The sequence below is a fragment of the Dipodomys merriami genome, unplaced genomic scaffold (genome assembly GCF_024711535.1).
Source record: "Dipodomys merriami isolate MVZ:Mamm:240054 unplaced genomic scaffold, mDipMer1.0.p SCAF_25, whole genome shotgun sequence".
Lineage (NCBI taxonomy): Eukaryota > Metazoa > Chordata > Mammalia > Rodentia > Heteromyidae > Dipodomys > Dipodomys merriami.
In genome coordinates this window covers 16,521,250-16,535,336 of record NW_027203937.1, presented here as the reverse complement: position 1 = coordinate 16,535,336, position 14,087 = coordinate 16,521,250, and the positions used below count along the sequence as shown (strand labels likewise).

The 14,087-nt window shown below is 37.0% G+C and overlaps 1 protein-coding gene across 1 annotated transcript in view; it reads right to left on the bottom strand.

The window, feature by feature from the left end:
- Positions 1-1,547: 1,547 nt before the first annotated feature.
- Pgm2l1 (phosphoglucomutase 2 like 1) overlaps positions 1,548-14,087 on the bottom strand; it is a 52,997-nt gene continuing 40,457 nt past the window's right edge. The window contains exons 10-14 of the mRNA XM_070035020.1: positions 12,956-13,049; positions 12,100-12,229; positions 11,651-11,840; positions 9,162-9,295; positions 1,548-8,270 (exon numbers count right to left, since the gene is read on the bottom strand). Coding sequence (XP_069891121.1) covers positions 8,168-8,270; positions 9,162-9,295; positions 11,651-11,840; positions 12,100-12,229; positions 12,956-13,049 — 651 coding nt within the window. The 3' untranslated portion in view covers positions 1,548-8,167. The remainder of the gene's footprint in view (positions 8,271-9,161; positions 9,296-11,650; positions 11,841-12,099; positions 12,230-12,955; positions 13,050-14,087) is intronic.

The following is a 14,087-nucleotide window of genomic DNA, read 5'->3' as shown; positions in this document are numbered from 1 at the left end:
CTGCAAGGCCTGGCTGTTATAGGAGTTGCAGAAAGATGTGGTTTCCCAGCTCTGGCCCTAAGGAACTGTAAGACCCTTAGCTTACAGCTGTCAACACTAGGTGCTAGACCACTGGTATTAAAATCCCAGAGCTATAACACTTAAGTGCTGAGGGTCCTAACACCCTAAGCTCAGAGTTGCTGACACTAAGGAATCTGTACTGTCTATTCATGATTTCCTATCTGCAAAGAGCAAAAGAACTTTCAGCTGACCTATAATTGCTTAGAGTATGAAATAGACTATACTCAGATTATAAAGCCCATACTTTTTTGTGTGTATATGCTTGAATTCAGGGCCTAGGGCACTGTTCCTGAGCTTTTTTGCCTAAGGCTAGCACTCTACCATTTAAGCCACAGCTCCACTTCCCAGATTTTGGTGGTTACATGGAGATTAGAGTCTCTCAGACATTTCTGCCTGGGATGGTTCTGAACCACCATCCTCAGATCTCAGCCTCCTGAGTAGCTAGGATTATAGATATGAGCCCCTGGTGCCCAGCCCACACCTTTTAAAATGATGATATATAGAAGAGTACCACTAGCCTTGACCTAAGGGAAAGAAAATTCTTCAAATTGCCACTCTGCTATTAGCATAGGCCACTTCTTCAGAAGTATCAAAGGAAACTGACAGTCAAGGAAAGTTGCTCCAGAAGTGGAACAAGACCCAGAGATCCACAAACTAGGGAGCCACTTCTGGGGAAGGAGAAATTAGTCTTCATTTTCCAGAATAAAAGAACCTGGGAACATTTTCCAGACATTCTGATATAATCACCTCCTAGTATTACATGCCACACAATGATCTAGGCAATTGTAATGAAAAAGCTATAGTCATAAAAACAGATCCCTCCAGGACTACACTTTTTTTGTTTACTTGTTTATGTGCTTTAAAGAATAAGGAGGGATAGGGGTGGGGTCAGAATGGCTTTCAGAACATTGTTTAGAAGATGAGAGCAGAACATTTCTGTCACTCATCTGTCCTTTAAGCCCAGGGACAAGGTAGGTGATGAAAGGCAGAACTGTAGGCTTAACAGCACTCTGTCACCACTATAGAACTCCACACCTAGAGTTTCTGCTAGTGTTAATATGGGTAATTTAGGTTAAATAGAACTTTACTTCTGGGACTTTTGATGAACCAATCAAGAAATAAATTACCATGAGCAAATGCAGTCATTATATTCAATGCATATTATGTAAAAGTTGAACTACATAACTTGAGGGTAGGGATGAGAGGGGAAAAGTGGGGAAGAACAATGGAATGGGTGACACTAATAAAGATGCATTGTACTCATAACCTGATTCACAGAATGGAAACTTTTTTGTACAACTACCTAATGATTAAAAAAATGAAATAAAATTTAAAAAGTAGTAATTTACTGAGTTTTGAGTCAAAATGTTTCTTTTAAAGTAAATTCTAGGATATGTCATGTATAAATTTCAAGAACATTTCAGTTTGGATAGTTACTTTTATGAACTGCACAGTATTTAAGATAATAAGAATTACATGGAAACTCATGACTATGAAGACCTGTTTATTACTGATAACACTTCATTTGGCTAAAACCACAAGAAATCCACACACAAGTACATAAGGTGCAAATTCTCACAGGCGGTACATATAATAAATACAACCTGGTATTTTGTAGAGAAAAATGAAATATTAACAGAAACCGTTAACACAAGGGCACAAAGTTGAGCTTCTATTACACACTGAATCAGAAAAATAACTCACTATCAACTGTATATATTTTAGCTAGCATATTCAATAATGTATACCAAGAATTTATTGTAGCTTATAACAAGGTCCTACTAGATACAGATGCAGACTCTTGCCAGGATAGCTCCTGGAAGACAAAGATGAATCATAACACCACATAAAAATATTCCAACTAGTATCAAATTAGTGACTCGTTTGGAAGGAAGCACTAGTAGGTTCAAAATGGCATTTAGACCTGTGATATTAAGTCCACATAGACACATTCTTAGTCTTCCTGGCAACATTTTGCTTTGGGTGTAAAATCCTTGGCATTGCATACAATCTCAGCTCTCTCTAGAAAACAATATTCAAGTGTGCATACTAATTTAATATCACTTGTAAATTCCAGTAATGGGAGTTTTTAAAAAATTGAATTTGAAAATTAAAAAAAAAACTACTTTTTTTTTTGGTTGGTCATGGGGCCTGAACTCTGGGCCTGGGCACTGTCCCTCAGCTCTTCAGCTCAAGGCTAGCTGTCTACCACGTGAGCCACTGTGCCACTTCCAGCTTTTCTGGCTTATGTGATGCTGAGGAATCGAACCCAGGGCTTCATGAATGCAAGGCAAGCACTCTACCACTGAGCCACCTTCCCAGCCCTGTTTACTTCTTTAAACTCCTTTAATCCCTATTGTTAGTAAATGAACACTGTAAGCCAGGTGTTGCTAGGTGGTGATGTGAAAATACGCCATGATTCCAGCTTTCAGGGAGCCTCCAGGAGAGGGCTCCTTCTTTGTTAAGGAACTGTCACTGAATTGAAAAGAACAGCCTGTGTAGAAAGACTGTATTATAATCCAACGGTGACATAATTGTTTCAGGTCAGTTAATGTGACAGGGGAGGAACACCCTAGATCTGTTCTATTTCTCACACTAGAGTCAGTGTGTATAGCTCCAGGAATATGCAGCCACTGGTGAGGGGGGTTAGGGGAGAAACAGAGAACATGTGATAAACACAATGCTCCTTTATGGCAAGACTTGTTTTACTGAAAATTTAAATACCATTTTTCTATTAAAAGTTTTGCTAAGATGAATGCAAAATTCATTTGCAAATAAAACTACAACAGAATATTCCTCATCAGTAATGCTCCTTTCCTCTCCTTTATGCTTCTCTGCCTTATGGTTATGTTGGTAGAAAAATCTGAGAAGCAAACATCAGTACGTCATTTCCCCCCTATCTTGGTCACTTAACTCATTCTTGTATGTTTTCTCTTTTTAAAGTCCATAGTCTCGGGTTAGCAAAGAGGAAAGATAGAGTGGTGAGTGTAACAGTATGATGTATATTTGCAAATAAACAAATAATTTTATTTCCAAGTGGAACTAAAGTCATATTTGTAAAGTCAGGCAGGGAATCTTGCTCTTCTGTTTAAACTCTTTATGACTTATGGTATAATGTTCAAAGGGACACACATAAAAAACATTTCTTCAAATCTTCTGCTTTGATTTCCCAAAGTATAAGGAACCCCAAATAAAATTTTAGATTAATTGATCATTTTGGCTAGTATGACTGTTTCCTCAACAGTTTCTAGAGCGAGCTCAGAAAATAGGTCAATTTTCAAAGGCTGTAATAAATTCAAACACAGTAGTATCCAGACACACCCCCAAATAAGCCATTATGAAATAGCTTTAAGATAACTTTTTACAATGTCTTAAATATTCTGACAATAACAAAAACAACAAAAAGTCCATAAACAGTTTACAAGTAAAGCATTCTTAATAAATACAGTTAAGATTTCTTATCAGTGAGGTAACAGGGCAGTAGTTTCACAGTAACAAAACATGGAAGAGGGTGGAGGGAAGAAGGAGGTAGAGAGAAGTCTTAGGATTAAATGTATCCAAGCAGAATTTGGATTTTTCAAGCATTACAAACATCAGTGGAAAGTATCAATAGCAGCAGTTCATAGAACAATTTCTCCATTAGATTCCAACTACCATCAATCTATCAGTTCCAGAAGCATCTTGCTGGAACATCTATGTCCTATACGCAGACATTCTAAACTACCTAGTCTCCCCAGATCTCCCTTCTGAAGTTATTGTATCTACATAACAATGTTTTATATTTAAAGTAAAATCCCAACTACCTTGTAATGTTATACATTCTTCAAAATGAACACAATTGTGTTCAAGTCTCAATCTGTACAGTCAAATTATAAATAACATACAAGGAAGTGTGGGTGTGGCTCAAGAGTACCAGCCATAAATGAAAAAGCTGAGCAAGAGCTTAAGGCCTTGAGTTCAAGCTCCAGTACTGTAACAAGCACACAAGCACACAACATGTGTACGCACACACACACATATATATACATACACACCAAGCAGCTTTATTCATTGTACTCATATATCTCTTACACACACACACACACACACACACACACACACACACTCTCTCTCTCTCTCTCTCTCTCTCTAAGCAGATCTTTATTCATTGCACTCATGTATCTACTGTTCAAAATATACAAAAAATTATTTTGTGAGCTAAATAAATTCTTCGGGATGTGGAGTGAAACCCCAAAGTCATAAAGAGTGCTCTTCATAACATCATTCTTGATCCAGCATGAATTTAGAAGGAAGGAACCTTTGAAAAGCCTTTTAGTATATCCTTTAATATCTAAAAATTTCCCTCAACAGTTAAAAGAAAAGAAGCTTTGAAACAGGAGATTTTATGACAATTTCTTACCAAGAAATTCTTCACCCTGCTTTAAAAAAAATTTATTCTATTTTTTTGAGACAGGGTCTCACTATGTAGCCCAGGTTGGCTTTGAATTCATGATCCTCCTGCCTCAGGGTCCACTGCTAGGATTACAGGCTTAGGCCTGTCTTACTATTATTATTTTTTAAATATATCTTCCCTCTGATCAGTCCTCAGTGGAGACTGGGAACAGCACAGCATCAATACTTCTTATTCTGAACCCTTCCACAGAAGTCTGCATTAATATGACTTAGTAATCCATCTCAATAGCTTCCTCCTCTTTCAGAGTTAAATGGCCTTACTTCCTGAACTTTTTCATAGTTTGTTTGTTTTTTTTCTGCTCTTATCTCCTCTCAGGTTCTTGCACAATTCTGTTAACCCAACAAGAATTGAATTGATAGCAGAAATATTTTTCCTTACCTCCTAAAACCTGGCTTCTTCTTAGGAATCACTAAAGAAAAAAAGCAATAGGTTTATCATAACAACAAATAAATTCAGGTAAACAATGTTATATACATATCCCTTTTATTTATTTACTTTTAAAGTTTTGCTGGTCCTGGTGCTTGAACTCAGGGTTAGGGATCTGTCCCTGACCTTTTTTGCTCAAGACTAGTGCTCTACTACTTAAGCCACAGCCCCACTTCTAGTTTTTCTTTTTTGTAGTTTAGTGGCACTAAGAGTTGATGGACCTTCCTGCCTGGGCTGGCTTTGAACTTTGATCTTAGATCTCAGCCTCTTGAGTAGCTAGGAATTACATGCATAAAGTACAGACGCCCAGCTATTCCTTATCTTTATGGTATTAGGTTTGTCCTTCAAAAAAAAACTTTCCCAGCACTGACTTTATTTATTTATATTGTTTACTTTGCTTAAGCTTTGATGTTGCTCTACTAATCCAGCCTGCCTGCCTGCCTGTCTTCCTTCCTTCCTGTCCTCCCACCCTCCCTCCTTTTCTCCTTCCTTTTCTCCCTCCTTTTGTAGGACTGGAGATTGAACTTAGGTCCTTGTACATGCTAGACAACCACTCTACCACTGAGCCACATCCCTTGTCTAATTCTTTTCTTTTCCTCAGAGGTCCAGAAAATGTCAGTTTAATTTACATGTTCAAGAAGGATATACTCAGTTCCATGTTACTGAAAGAGATAGATAGATAATGTAGTGTCTAAGGCTGAGAACCATAGGCCAGCACCCCCTGTCTCTTGAGCGGTCATTGAATCTATCCTGTTAGGTAGTGGGCACTGATGTCATGTTAAATATGCTCAGACCCGTGAGTTTGGAAAGCATCAAAGCTATACACTTTGGGAACCTTTAAAATTTTTGGTAGCTTTAACTTTGGACTTTGAACTTTTTGAGATAAGAACCCAAACTTCAGAAACTTTTAATCTTCATTAAGATAACTCACATGTTGTATTATATTAAAGCCCACAAACATAACTGTTCTCTTCATAAAAGAATGACAGTGATGACATGGTGTTAGTGATTATGATGGGCTGTCCTAGCATTCAGCTTCATTTTGTTCTTCAGTCACTGAAACAAAGATACTAAAACCAAATACACAATTATATATATATGTATATATATATATATATATGTGTATATATATATATATATATATATATATATGTTCATAACACTTTGTAGAATATAAACCATTTCCTAAATTACAATCTAGATGCCTAAGAGACAATAAAATAACAACCAAAACATTTTACACATTTTTGAATAAAACAAAAAATTCTACATATTTCTTTTTCAGTGCAAAAGCTTTGAACAACTCATATAGAAAAATGGTTCTAAGGTTAGCTAACTATGACCTATAGTCATACAAAATCCAGCTACAAGAAAGGAACAAGTAACAATAGTGGCAAAACAATAATCAAAATTTATGTTTGAATTATATGAGCTCAATGAAAGTTAGATAGCTCAACAAACTAAACCACAATTTAATTAGTATTCTAACTGGTTCAGACTTTATCGTTTTATGTTTAGGAAATAAGACTATCTACTGCCAGTGCTTTCTCCTACAGGCATTGTTTTGTTACCTCATATACTACCCACAAGTATTCTGAAAACTATACATGAGAAAATAAGATTAAACAGCTCTTATCTACTAAGTCTTTTCAGAAGACTAAACCAACCAGTAGGAACTTCCCTTAAAATTTTTTCTACATTAAAAAAAGATAGTACTCATGGGATCAGAAATTCTACAGAAACTAACAAGATGTTAAAATATATTGGACATTAGTTTTATTTTAATTAATTTATTTTTTGTCAGTTGTGGGGCCTGAACTCTGGGCCTGGGTGCTGTCCCTCAGCTTTTCAGCTCAAGATGAGTACTCTACCAGTTGGGCCACAGTGCCACTTCTGGCTTTTCTGCTTATGTGGTGCTGAGGAATCAAAGCCAAGGTGCATGCAAGGCAAGCACTCTACCACTGAGCCACCTTCCCAGACCTGGGCATTAGTTTTAAACAGCAGTTTCAGTGTTTAAAAATATTTAAATTCTCCCATCTATGTTAAATAGGTCTGATGCTGCTTAGCTTAGGAGATTATGATTGTACTAAATACTTACTGGATGGCATAGTTGCAGAAAATATTTCATATTTTGATGTTCTTTTTCCTAGTAAAAATGAGCTTATTTCACTAGATAAAAGAATAAATTTACTTACAAAATGTAATTGAAAAGTTAGAGCTCATTTCTCAGTTCAGATTGTTTTCTTTTAGCTGACATAATTCTAACACAAAGACTTAACTTCAGTTACAGTAAGCCCACTTTTATTCAGGCCTTACAATCACAGGATTTTTAAAGTCAACAAATTTGTTTGATATTAGAGGAAGCACCTATGTAGTTTGAAAATTTTTCCTTAACTATCTGAAACTTCACTGATAAATTATATTCAATGCAAAAACACTGTTTAACTTCAAACCAGACCCTGAGAAGGCACAGAGAAACTTGACAAAAACAAAGCCCACTAGGGTGTTGCCACTATTGTTTTATGTTCAGTAAACAATGGAGTCTTCAATACATCCAGTAAGTATACACTGCACCAAAAGCACCTGAAACAGAGGTGCAAAACCACATATTGTAACATCTATCTTAAACTAGAAATGCTAAATACTGTTTTTGTTTGTTTAAGATAGTATCTTGCTATGTAGTCCAGGCTGATTCTGAACTTGCCTGGGTGCAACTTAAACTTCCCAAGTGCTGGGATTACGGGCATGCACCACTTACTATGCCTGGTTTCTAATACATAAATCAATATTTATGAGATAACAATGAAACTTTTCTGCAATGATGTAGGAACATTTTGTTCTTTCAACTTTCATGAATTAATGTCCTTAACTAACTCTATTATTATATAACATTTATTTACCTTTTTTAACCATGCTATTCACAATTACAAGATACAGAACAAAGCCTAATTACACTTCAATACGAAAACTCACTTTTGTATTGTCTTTGTTAAAGGAAAAACAATGTCTCACTGTAACACTTTTAATGTAATGGACTTCCAGACATTTTCATTTCAATTCTATACAGTTTGTTTAGCCACCTGAACAAAACAAAACAAAAAAACATAGGAAAGAAACAGGATACTTGGCCAGATGAGACAGTGCAAGAATGCTAACACAGGCTGAATGCATGGAGTTCCTGGAGGTTCTTTCCACACACCAGTGCAAAGTCAAGACAAGCTGCAGCGCCTACACGGAGCGCCAGATCAGGCCATTCTTATTGGGCTCCAGAAAATTTTCTACCAGAGCTTCAATGAGTTTCTTCAACTCCTCTTCCAGTAAGGCCGTGTCACTGGAAAGAGATTTAAGAGTTATGAAATTCTTTATCTTCATAGTCTTCACATTTTAAACATTATTTTTATATACCTAGTGGGGTCATTAATTAATTGGTAACCAAAAGAGAAATTCACTCAGTTAAAACAAAGTAAGATTATCTAAAAAATCATGCATAAAGAAAATATTAGTCATAAACTGAAATTGAACAGTGTTAACAGACATTTATTTACATGTGATACGGGATGATATCGAAAATGTATCTAAAGAAATCTACTAAGTAGGCAACTTCACAACTTTGAAAAACAATACTAGGATTACAATAAAATGGATTTCAGAAATACTCTGAAGGGCAGTTATTTTAAAAAATTAACTATAGGGGCTGGGAAGGTGGCTCAGTGGTAGAGCGCTTGCCTTGCATGCATGAGGCCCTGGGTTCAATTCCTCAGCACCACATAAGCAAAAAGAAAAAAGCCAGAAGTGGCACTGTGGCTCAAGTGGTAGAGCACTAGCCTTGAGCTGAAGAGCTGAAGGACAGTGTCCAGGCCCAGAGTTCAGGCCCCACAACCGGACCCCCCCCCAAAAATTAACTATACACTTATTTATACCCTTCAAAATCATCACTGGGCTGCTATTGCTCAAAAAATCCCTAGGATGGTCTCCTTTAAACTGCCCCCACAGTCATTTTACAAACCACACAACAAATCATTTATTCATACTTTAAAATTCTCCTTCATTTTTTTTTCTTTTAGTTGGTTGTGGGGCCTGAACTCTGGGCCTGGGCGCTTGTGATGTTTGCATAGCTATGAATATATTAAAAACCACTGAATGCTAAATAGGTGGCTTATATTGTATATAAATCATATCTAAATAAAGCTTTTACACATACATCTAAAAAATTAATTCTCACCTCTGGTCAGGTGATGCACACATCTCTGCATAATACTTTATCTTTGGTTCTGTCCCACTTGTCCGAAGAGTGGCAACACAGCCATTTTGAAAAGTAAATGTAATCATTTGGCTGTTTTTACTCACTGGCAGTATCTATGCAAAATGCAAGAACAGTTTAATTACACCTTGTATCATTTTCATTTTCAAGAATTATGAAATACATTTCACTTATATGAAGCATCTAAAGGAGTATAATTAGAAAAAGGGAGAATGAATGGTGGTTGCCAGGGACTGACATGGGATGGGAAGCAGTTGTTTGTACAGAGTGTCAATTTAGTGAGGTGAGAAAGTTCTAGAGATCTGGTACATAGGAATAGAAACACTACAGAACTGGAGAGGGAAAATGGCTAAGATGACAAATTGTATGCTATATATCTTGACAATTAAAATTTTTTTCAAAAAATTTTGATTCAGGGTCTTTCTATATAATCCAGGTTGCCCTCAAACTTGTGATCCTCCTAACTTGGCCTCCTGAATGCTGGGATTACAGGCACGTGCCACCATGTCCCACTTTTAGAAATTTTTTTCTTAAGAGATCAACATAGTGACTTACACTCAGCCCCTAGGAGGATTACAATTCAAGGCTAGCCCCAGGGAAAAAATGTGAGGCTCTATCTAAAAAATAATCTTAAGCAAAGAGGTGTGAGTTAAGTAGCAGAGCATCTGCTGAATAAGAGGTAGGCCCTGAGTTCAAACACAAGTACCATCAAAAAATAATTTCAAGCTGGGTGCTAGTGACTAACATCTATAATCCTAGCTACTCAGGAGGTTGAGATCTGAGGATCGAGGTTCAAAGCCAGCCCCAGCAGGAAAGTCGGTAAGATTTTTATCTCCAATTAACCACCAGAAAACCAGAAGTGATGCTGTGGCTCAAAATGGTAGAGTGCTAGCCTTGAGCTGAAGAGCTCAGGGACAGCACCCAGGCCCAGAGTTCAAGTCCCACGACCAAAAAAAAAAAATCTTAAAATTAAAAAGAATTATAAAATATGAAAGAGGTTTAACTGGATAGTAACTTGCACAGGCAGGAGGATTTCAAGATTGAGGGTAGGTCAGGCAAAGTTAAGTGAGATTCTAACTAAAAAACAAAAACAAAAGGGCTGGGTGTGTGGTTCAAGTAGTAGAATAATGCTTGCTTACCAAGCATGATACCTTAGGTTCAATCTCTAATATAATTAAATAAATAAGCAAGCTTGACAGTCTAAAGTATCTCCAGATTTGCACATTCACAAACAGTTTATAAGTGATTCTCCAAAGAGGAGTGCACATATCCTAATAGATATGCAAGATAATACTGTGTACAGGGGGAAAAAACCTATATTTTAAAATTTTTATTAATATATATTTCTATTATAAAGATACTGAACAGAGGGGTTACAGTTTCATGAGTAAGGTTATGAGTATATTTCCTATTGCAGATTAAAACCCTATATTTTTAAATAAAAAACTGAAAAACAAATAAAGGTTTACTGGCATGGAATAAACAGACAAACATCGGTACTTTTCCTAGTCTACCTGTTGAGGTATCTTGAGAAGACGGTGGGTTCTGTTTGAGGATAGAGGAATTACAATAGTACTTTCCCTCAGATGTTCTAGCCACAGTCCTGTCCCTGAGAGTTCTTTCTCCATAAATCCATTACTATACACTATTCGTCTGAAAAAGGTCTTCTTTTTCCTCTTTCTCTCTTTCTTTTTAGGCAATACTAGGGTTTGAACTCAGGGCCTCATACTTGCCAGACAGGTGAACTTACTGTTGAGTTTTTTTCTAAAGCATTTTTTATTAGTTTATAATTGTTATACACAGAAGGGTTTCATGGTTGGCTGATTATTCTGAAATAGATAATCAACTAGGGAAACAAGCATGTACCACCACATCTAGCTCTTCGCTGAGATATTTCATGACCTTTTTTGCTTAGGCTGGCCTCAAAACATGATCTTCCCAAAATCAGCCTCCCAGGTAGGTAGGATTACAGGCATAAGCCACCAGTGTCCTGCTTTCCTTTTCTTCTTTACTCACAGACCATCAACCAGAAAGTACTGTCTCAAAAACAAAATAAAAACAAAAGGGCTAGGAACATAGCTCAAGTGGAAGAATGTTAGCTAAGAAGCACAAAGCCCTGGGGTTCAATCTCCAGTATTGCAAAATAAGTAACTAGATAACTTGTCAAAAGAAGCTTCCAACTCAAAAGCTGGTGGCTCATACCTATAACCCTAGCTACTCAGCAGGCTAAAATCTGAGGATCATAGTTCAAAGCCCACTCAGGCAGTAAAGTCCATGAGACTCTTATCTCCAATAAACTACCAAAAAAGCCAGAAGTGGAGCTATGGCTCAAATGGTAGAGTGTTAGCTTTGTGCAAAAGAAGCCCAGGGACAGAGACCAGGCCCTGAGTTCAAGCCCCAGGACTGGCAAAAAAAAAAATTCCTTTTTTGTTGAAATAAGAAATACTTACTGATTTCTTGTTTGGCTGGCTGCTGTCATATCCAGTAGTAATATCCCGTACATGCAATATTGCAAATGTTCCACAAAATTTTGGATATTCTTTTGGAGACTCAAAATTGCGGAGCCTTTCAAATATACTTTTGATAGTAGGTGGATCATAACACAAGAAATAGGAAGTTTTTGACAGGTGATAACCATATCTGTACAACGATTTAAAGTACTGAAATCAGATTTCAGGTAACTGTTTGTTAGCTATGAGCATATTAAAGGTAAGCCTATTATAATACTACATAGAAAGCAGCAGACCCTATTTCAGATAATTTTAACACTTAAATAAACAAGAACTACTCTTCCTAAACAAATTTAGAAAACTAAATGTAGGACCAAAAAATTAAAAAAGTTTTAAGTAAAGAAAAAGGAAGAAAGAGTCCCCATGTAAAAAATCATAATAGAACTTACATCTCATAAATTTTTCTCAGTTGCTCCTTCAAGGTTACATTCCTAGTTTCCAGATAAGATGCCATCTCAGCAACAACAACAGCTGCACTTACCCCATCTTTATCCAAAACTGAGGTTCCACACAGGAAACCTACGAATTAAAGAACATCTTTAGAAAAGGAGAAAATTTAAGCCTACAATTTCAATAAGTTTATTTTTTTCTTTTTCTAGAAGCACAAGTAAAGTTAAGAGCCTAGGAGTAAGCCAGGTATGAGAATGCACATAATTGGTGATTAACTGGAGATAGTCTCACAGACTTTGCTGCCTGGGCTAGCTTTGAACCATGATCCTCAGCACCTGGTTCTAGGACTACCTGGATTATACAGCAAGACCTTGTCACAAAACAAAACAAAACCATATATCATACCACACCATACCACAAAAGCTTAGTAATAGAGGGAACCCTTCAATACTGAATGTACTCAGGAGACCTGTATGTTCTGTTTTCTTATGGAAAAATGCATCTAAATATTTTCGCATTCTTTGAAGGTTTTTTTTTTTTTTTTTTTGCCAGTCTTGGGGCTTGAACTCAGGGTTTATGCACTGTCCCTAAACTTCTTTTGGTCAAGGATAGCACTCTACTACTTGAGCCACAGTGCCACTTTCAGCTTTTTCTGCTTATGTAGTACTAAGGACTTGAACTCAGGGCTTCATGCATGCTAGGCACCACTCTACCACCAAGCCACATTTCCAGCCTTCTCTGAAGTTTTTACAACTCAAAATTTAAAACCAAATAAATGCAAAAGTTCCTCTCTAGAGAATTGTTTTTTTAAAATGTTCTCAATCAACAGAAAAGATGTTAATATTTACTACATACCAATAGACTCTTCAAATGCAAAAAGGACTTCTTTCCCATTTTCCAGGAGGTTTTTTATCCTACTTCCAATCCATTTAAAGCCCGGTAAAGTGTCCTGAAATGCAGAGGAAGCCACTCTATTAATAAATGGCTTTTCTGTCATCACTAAATGCACATAAAATGTATTGTCATCTTCTGTTATGCTCCTTAGTTCACAAATACAGTGGTAGATATCCAGTCATAAAGTACCATAACTACACATATTGCCCCTCCTGCTGACTACCATTTATACAGAACAGCAATAAATGATTTACATTAAATACAACCCAAGGTTTATAAATGATAATGAATTACAAAATAACATAAATTTATATGTTAGAATTATCTACTATTTTACTAAATACTCTAATAGGTAATTTACACTATTATCTTTTCTAATGCTCATAAACACTGTTACCACAATAGCCTCAGTGCTCAGGTAAATTTGACCAAGATGGTTCAGTTACACTGATTCTCTGAAACTGTCCTTTATGCTGCATTTTAAGCATTAAGATGGTGCCTGTGGGGGCTGGGAAGGTGGCTCAGTGGTAGAGCGCTTGCCTTGCATGCATGAGGCCCTGGGTTCGATTCCTCAGCACCACATAAGCAAAAAGAAAAAAGCCGGACATGGCGCTGTGGCTCAAGTGGTAGAGCACTAGCCTTCAGCTGAAGAGCTGAGGGACAGTGCCCAGGCCCAGAGTTCAGGCCCCACGACCGGACCCAAAAAAAAAAAAAAAAGATGGTGCCTGTGAAGGCTGTGTTTTAGTCTCCAAAATCATCAAAAGCCATTAAGCTTTTAGTGATAGAACATTATCACTACATAGGACCCGGTGTACCTTTTCTTAACATCATGGGCTAAATAAAGCTACCAAGACAGTTATTGAGTTCCCTCAGCTCTTCAGCTCAAGGCGAGCGCTCTACCACTTGAGCTACAGCGCCACTTCCGGTTTTCTGGTGGTTTATTGGAGATAGGAGTCTCACGGTATCTCCTGCCCGGGCTGGCTTTGAACCGCAATCCTCAGATCTCAGCCTCCTGAGTAGCTAGGATTACAGGCGTGAGCCACCAGCACCCGGCTGAGTTCTTCTTTAATAATTAAATTTGAGGGCTTTTCCT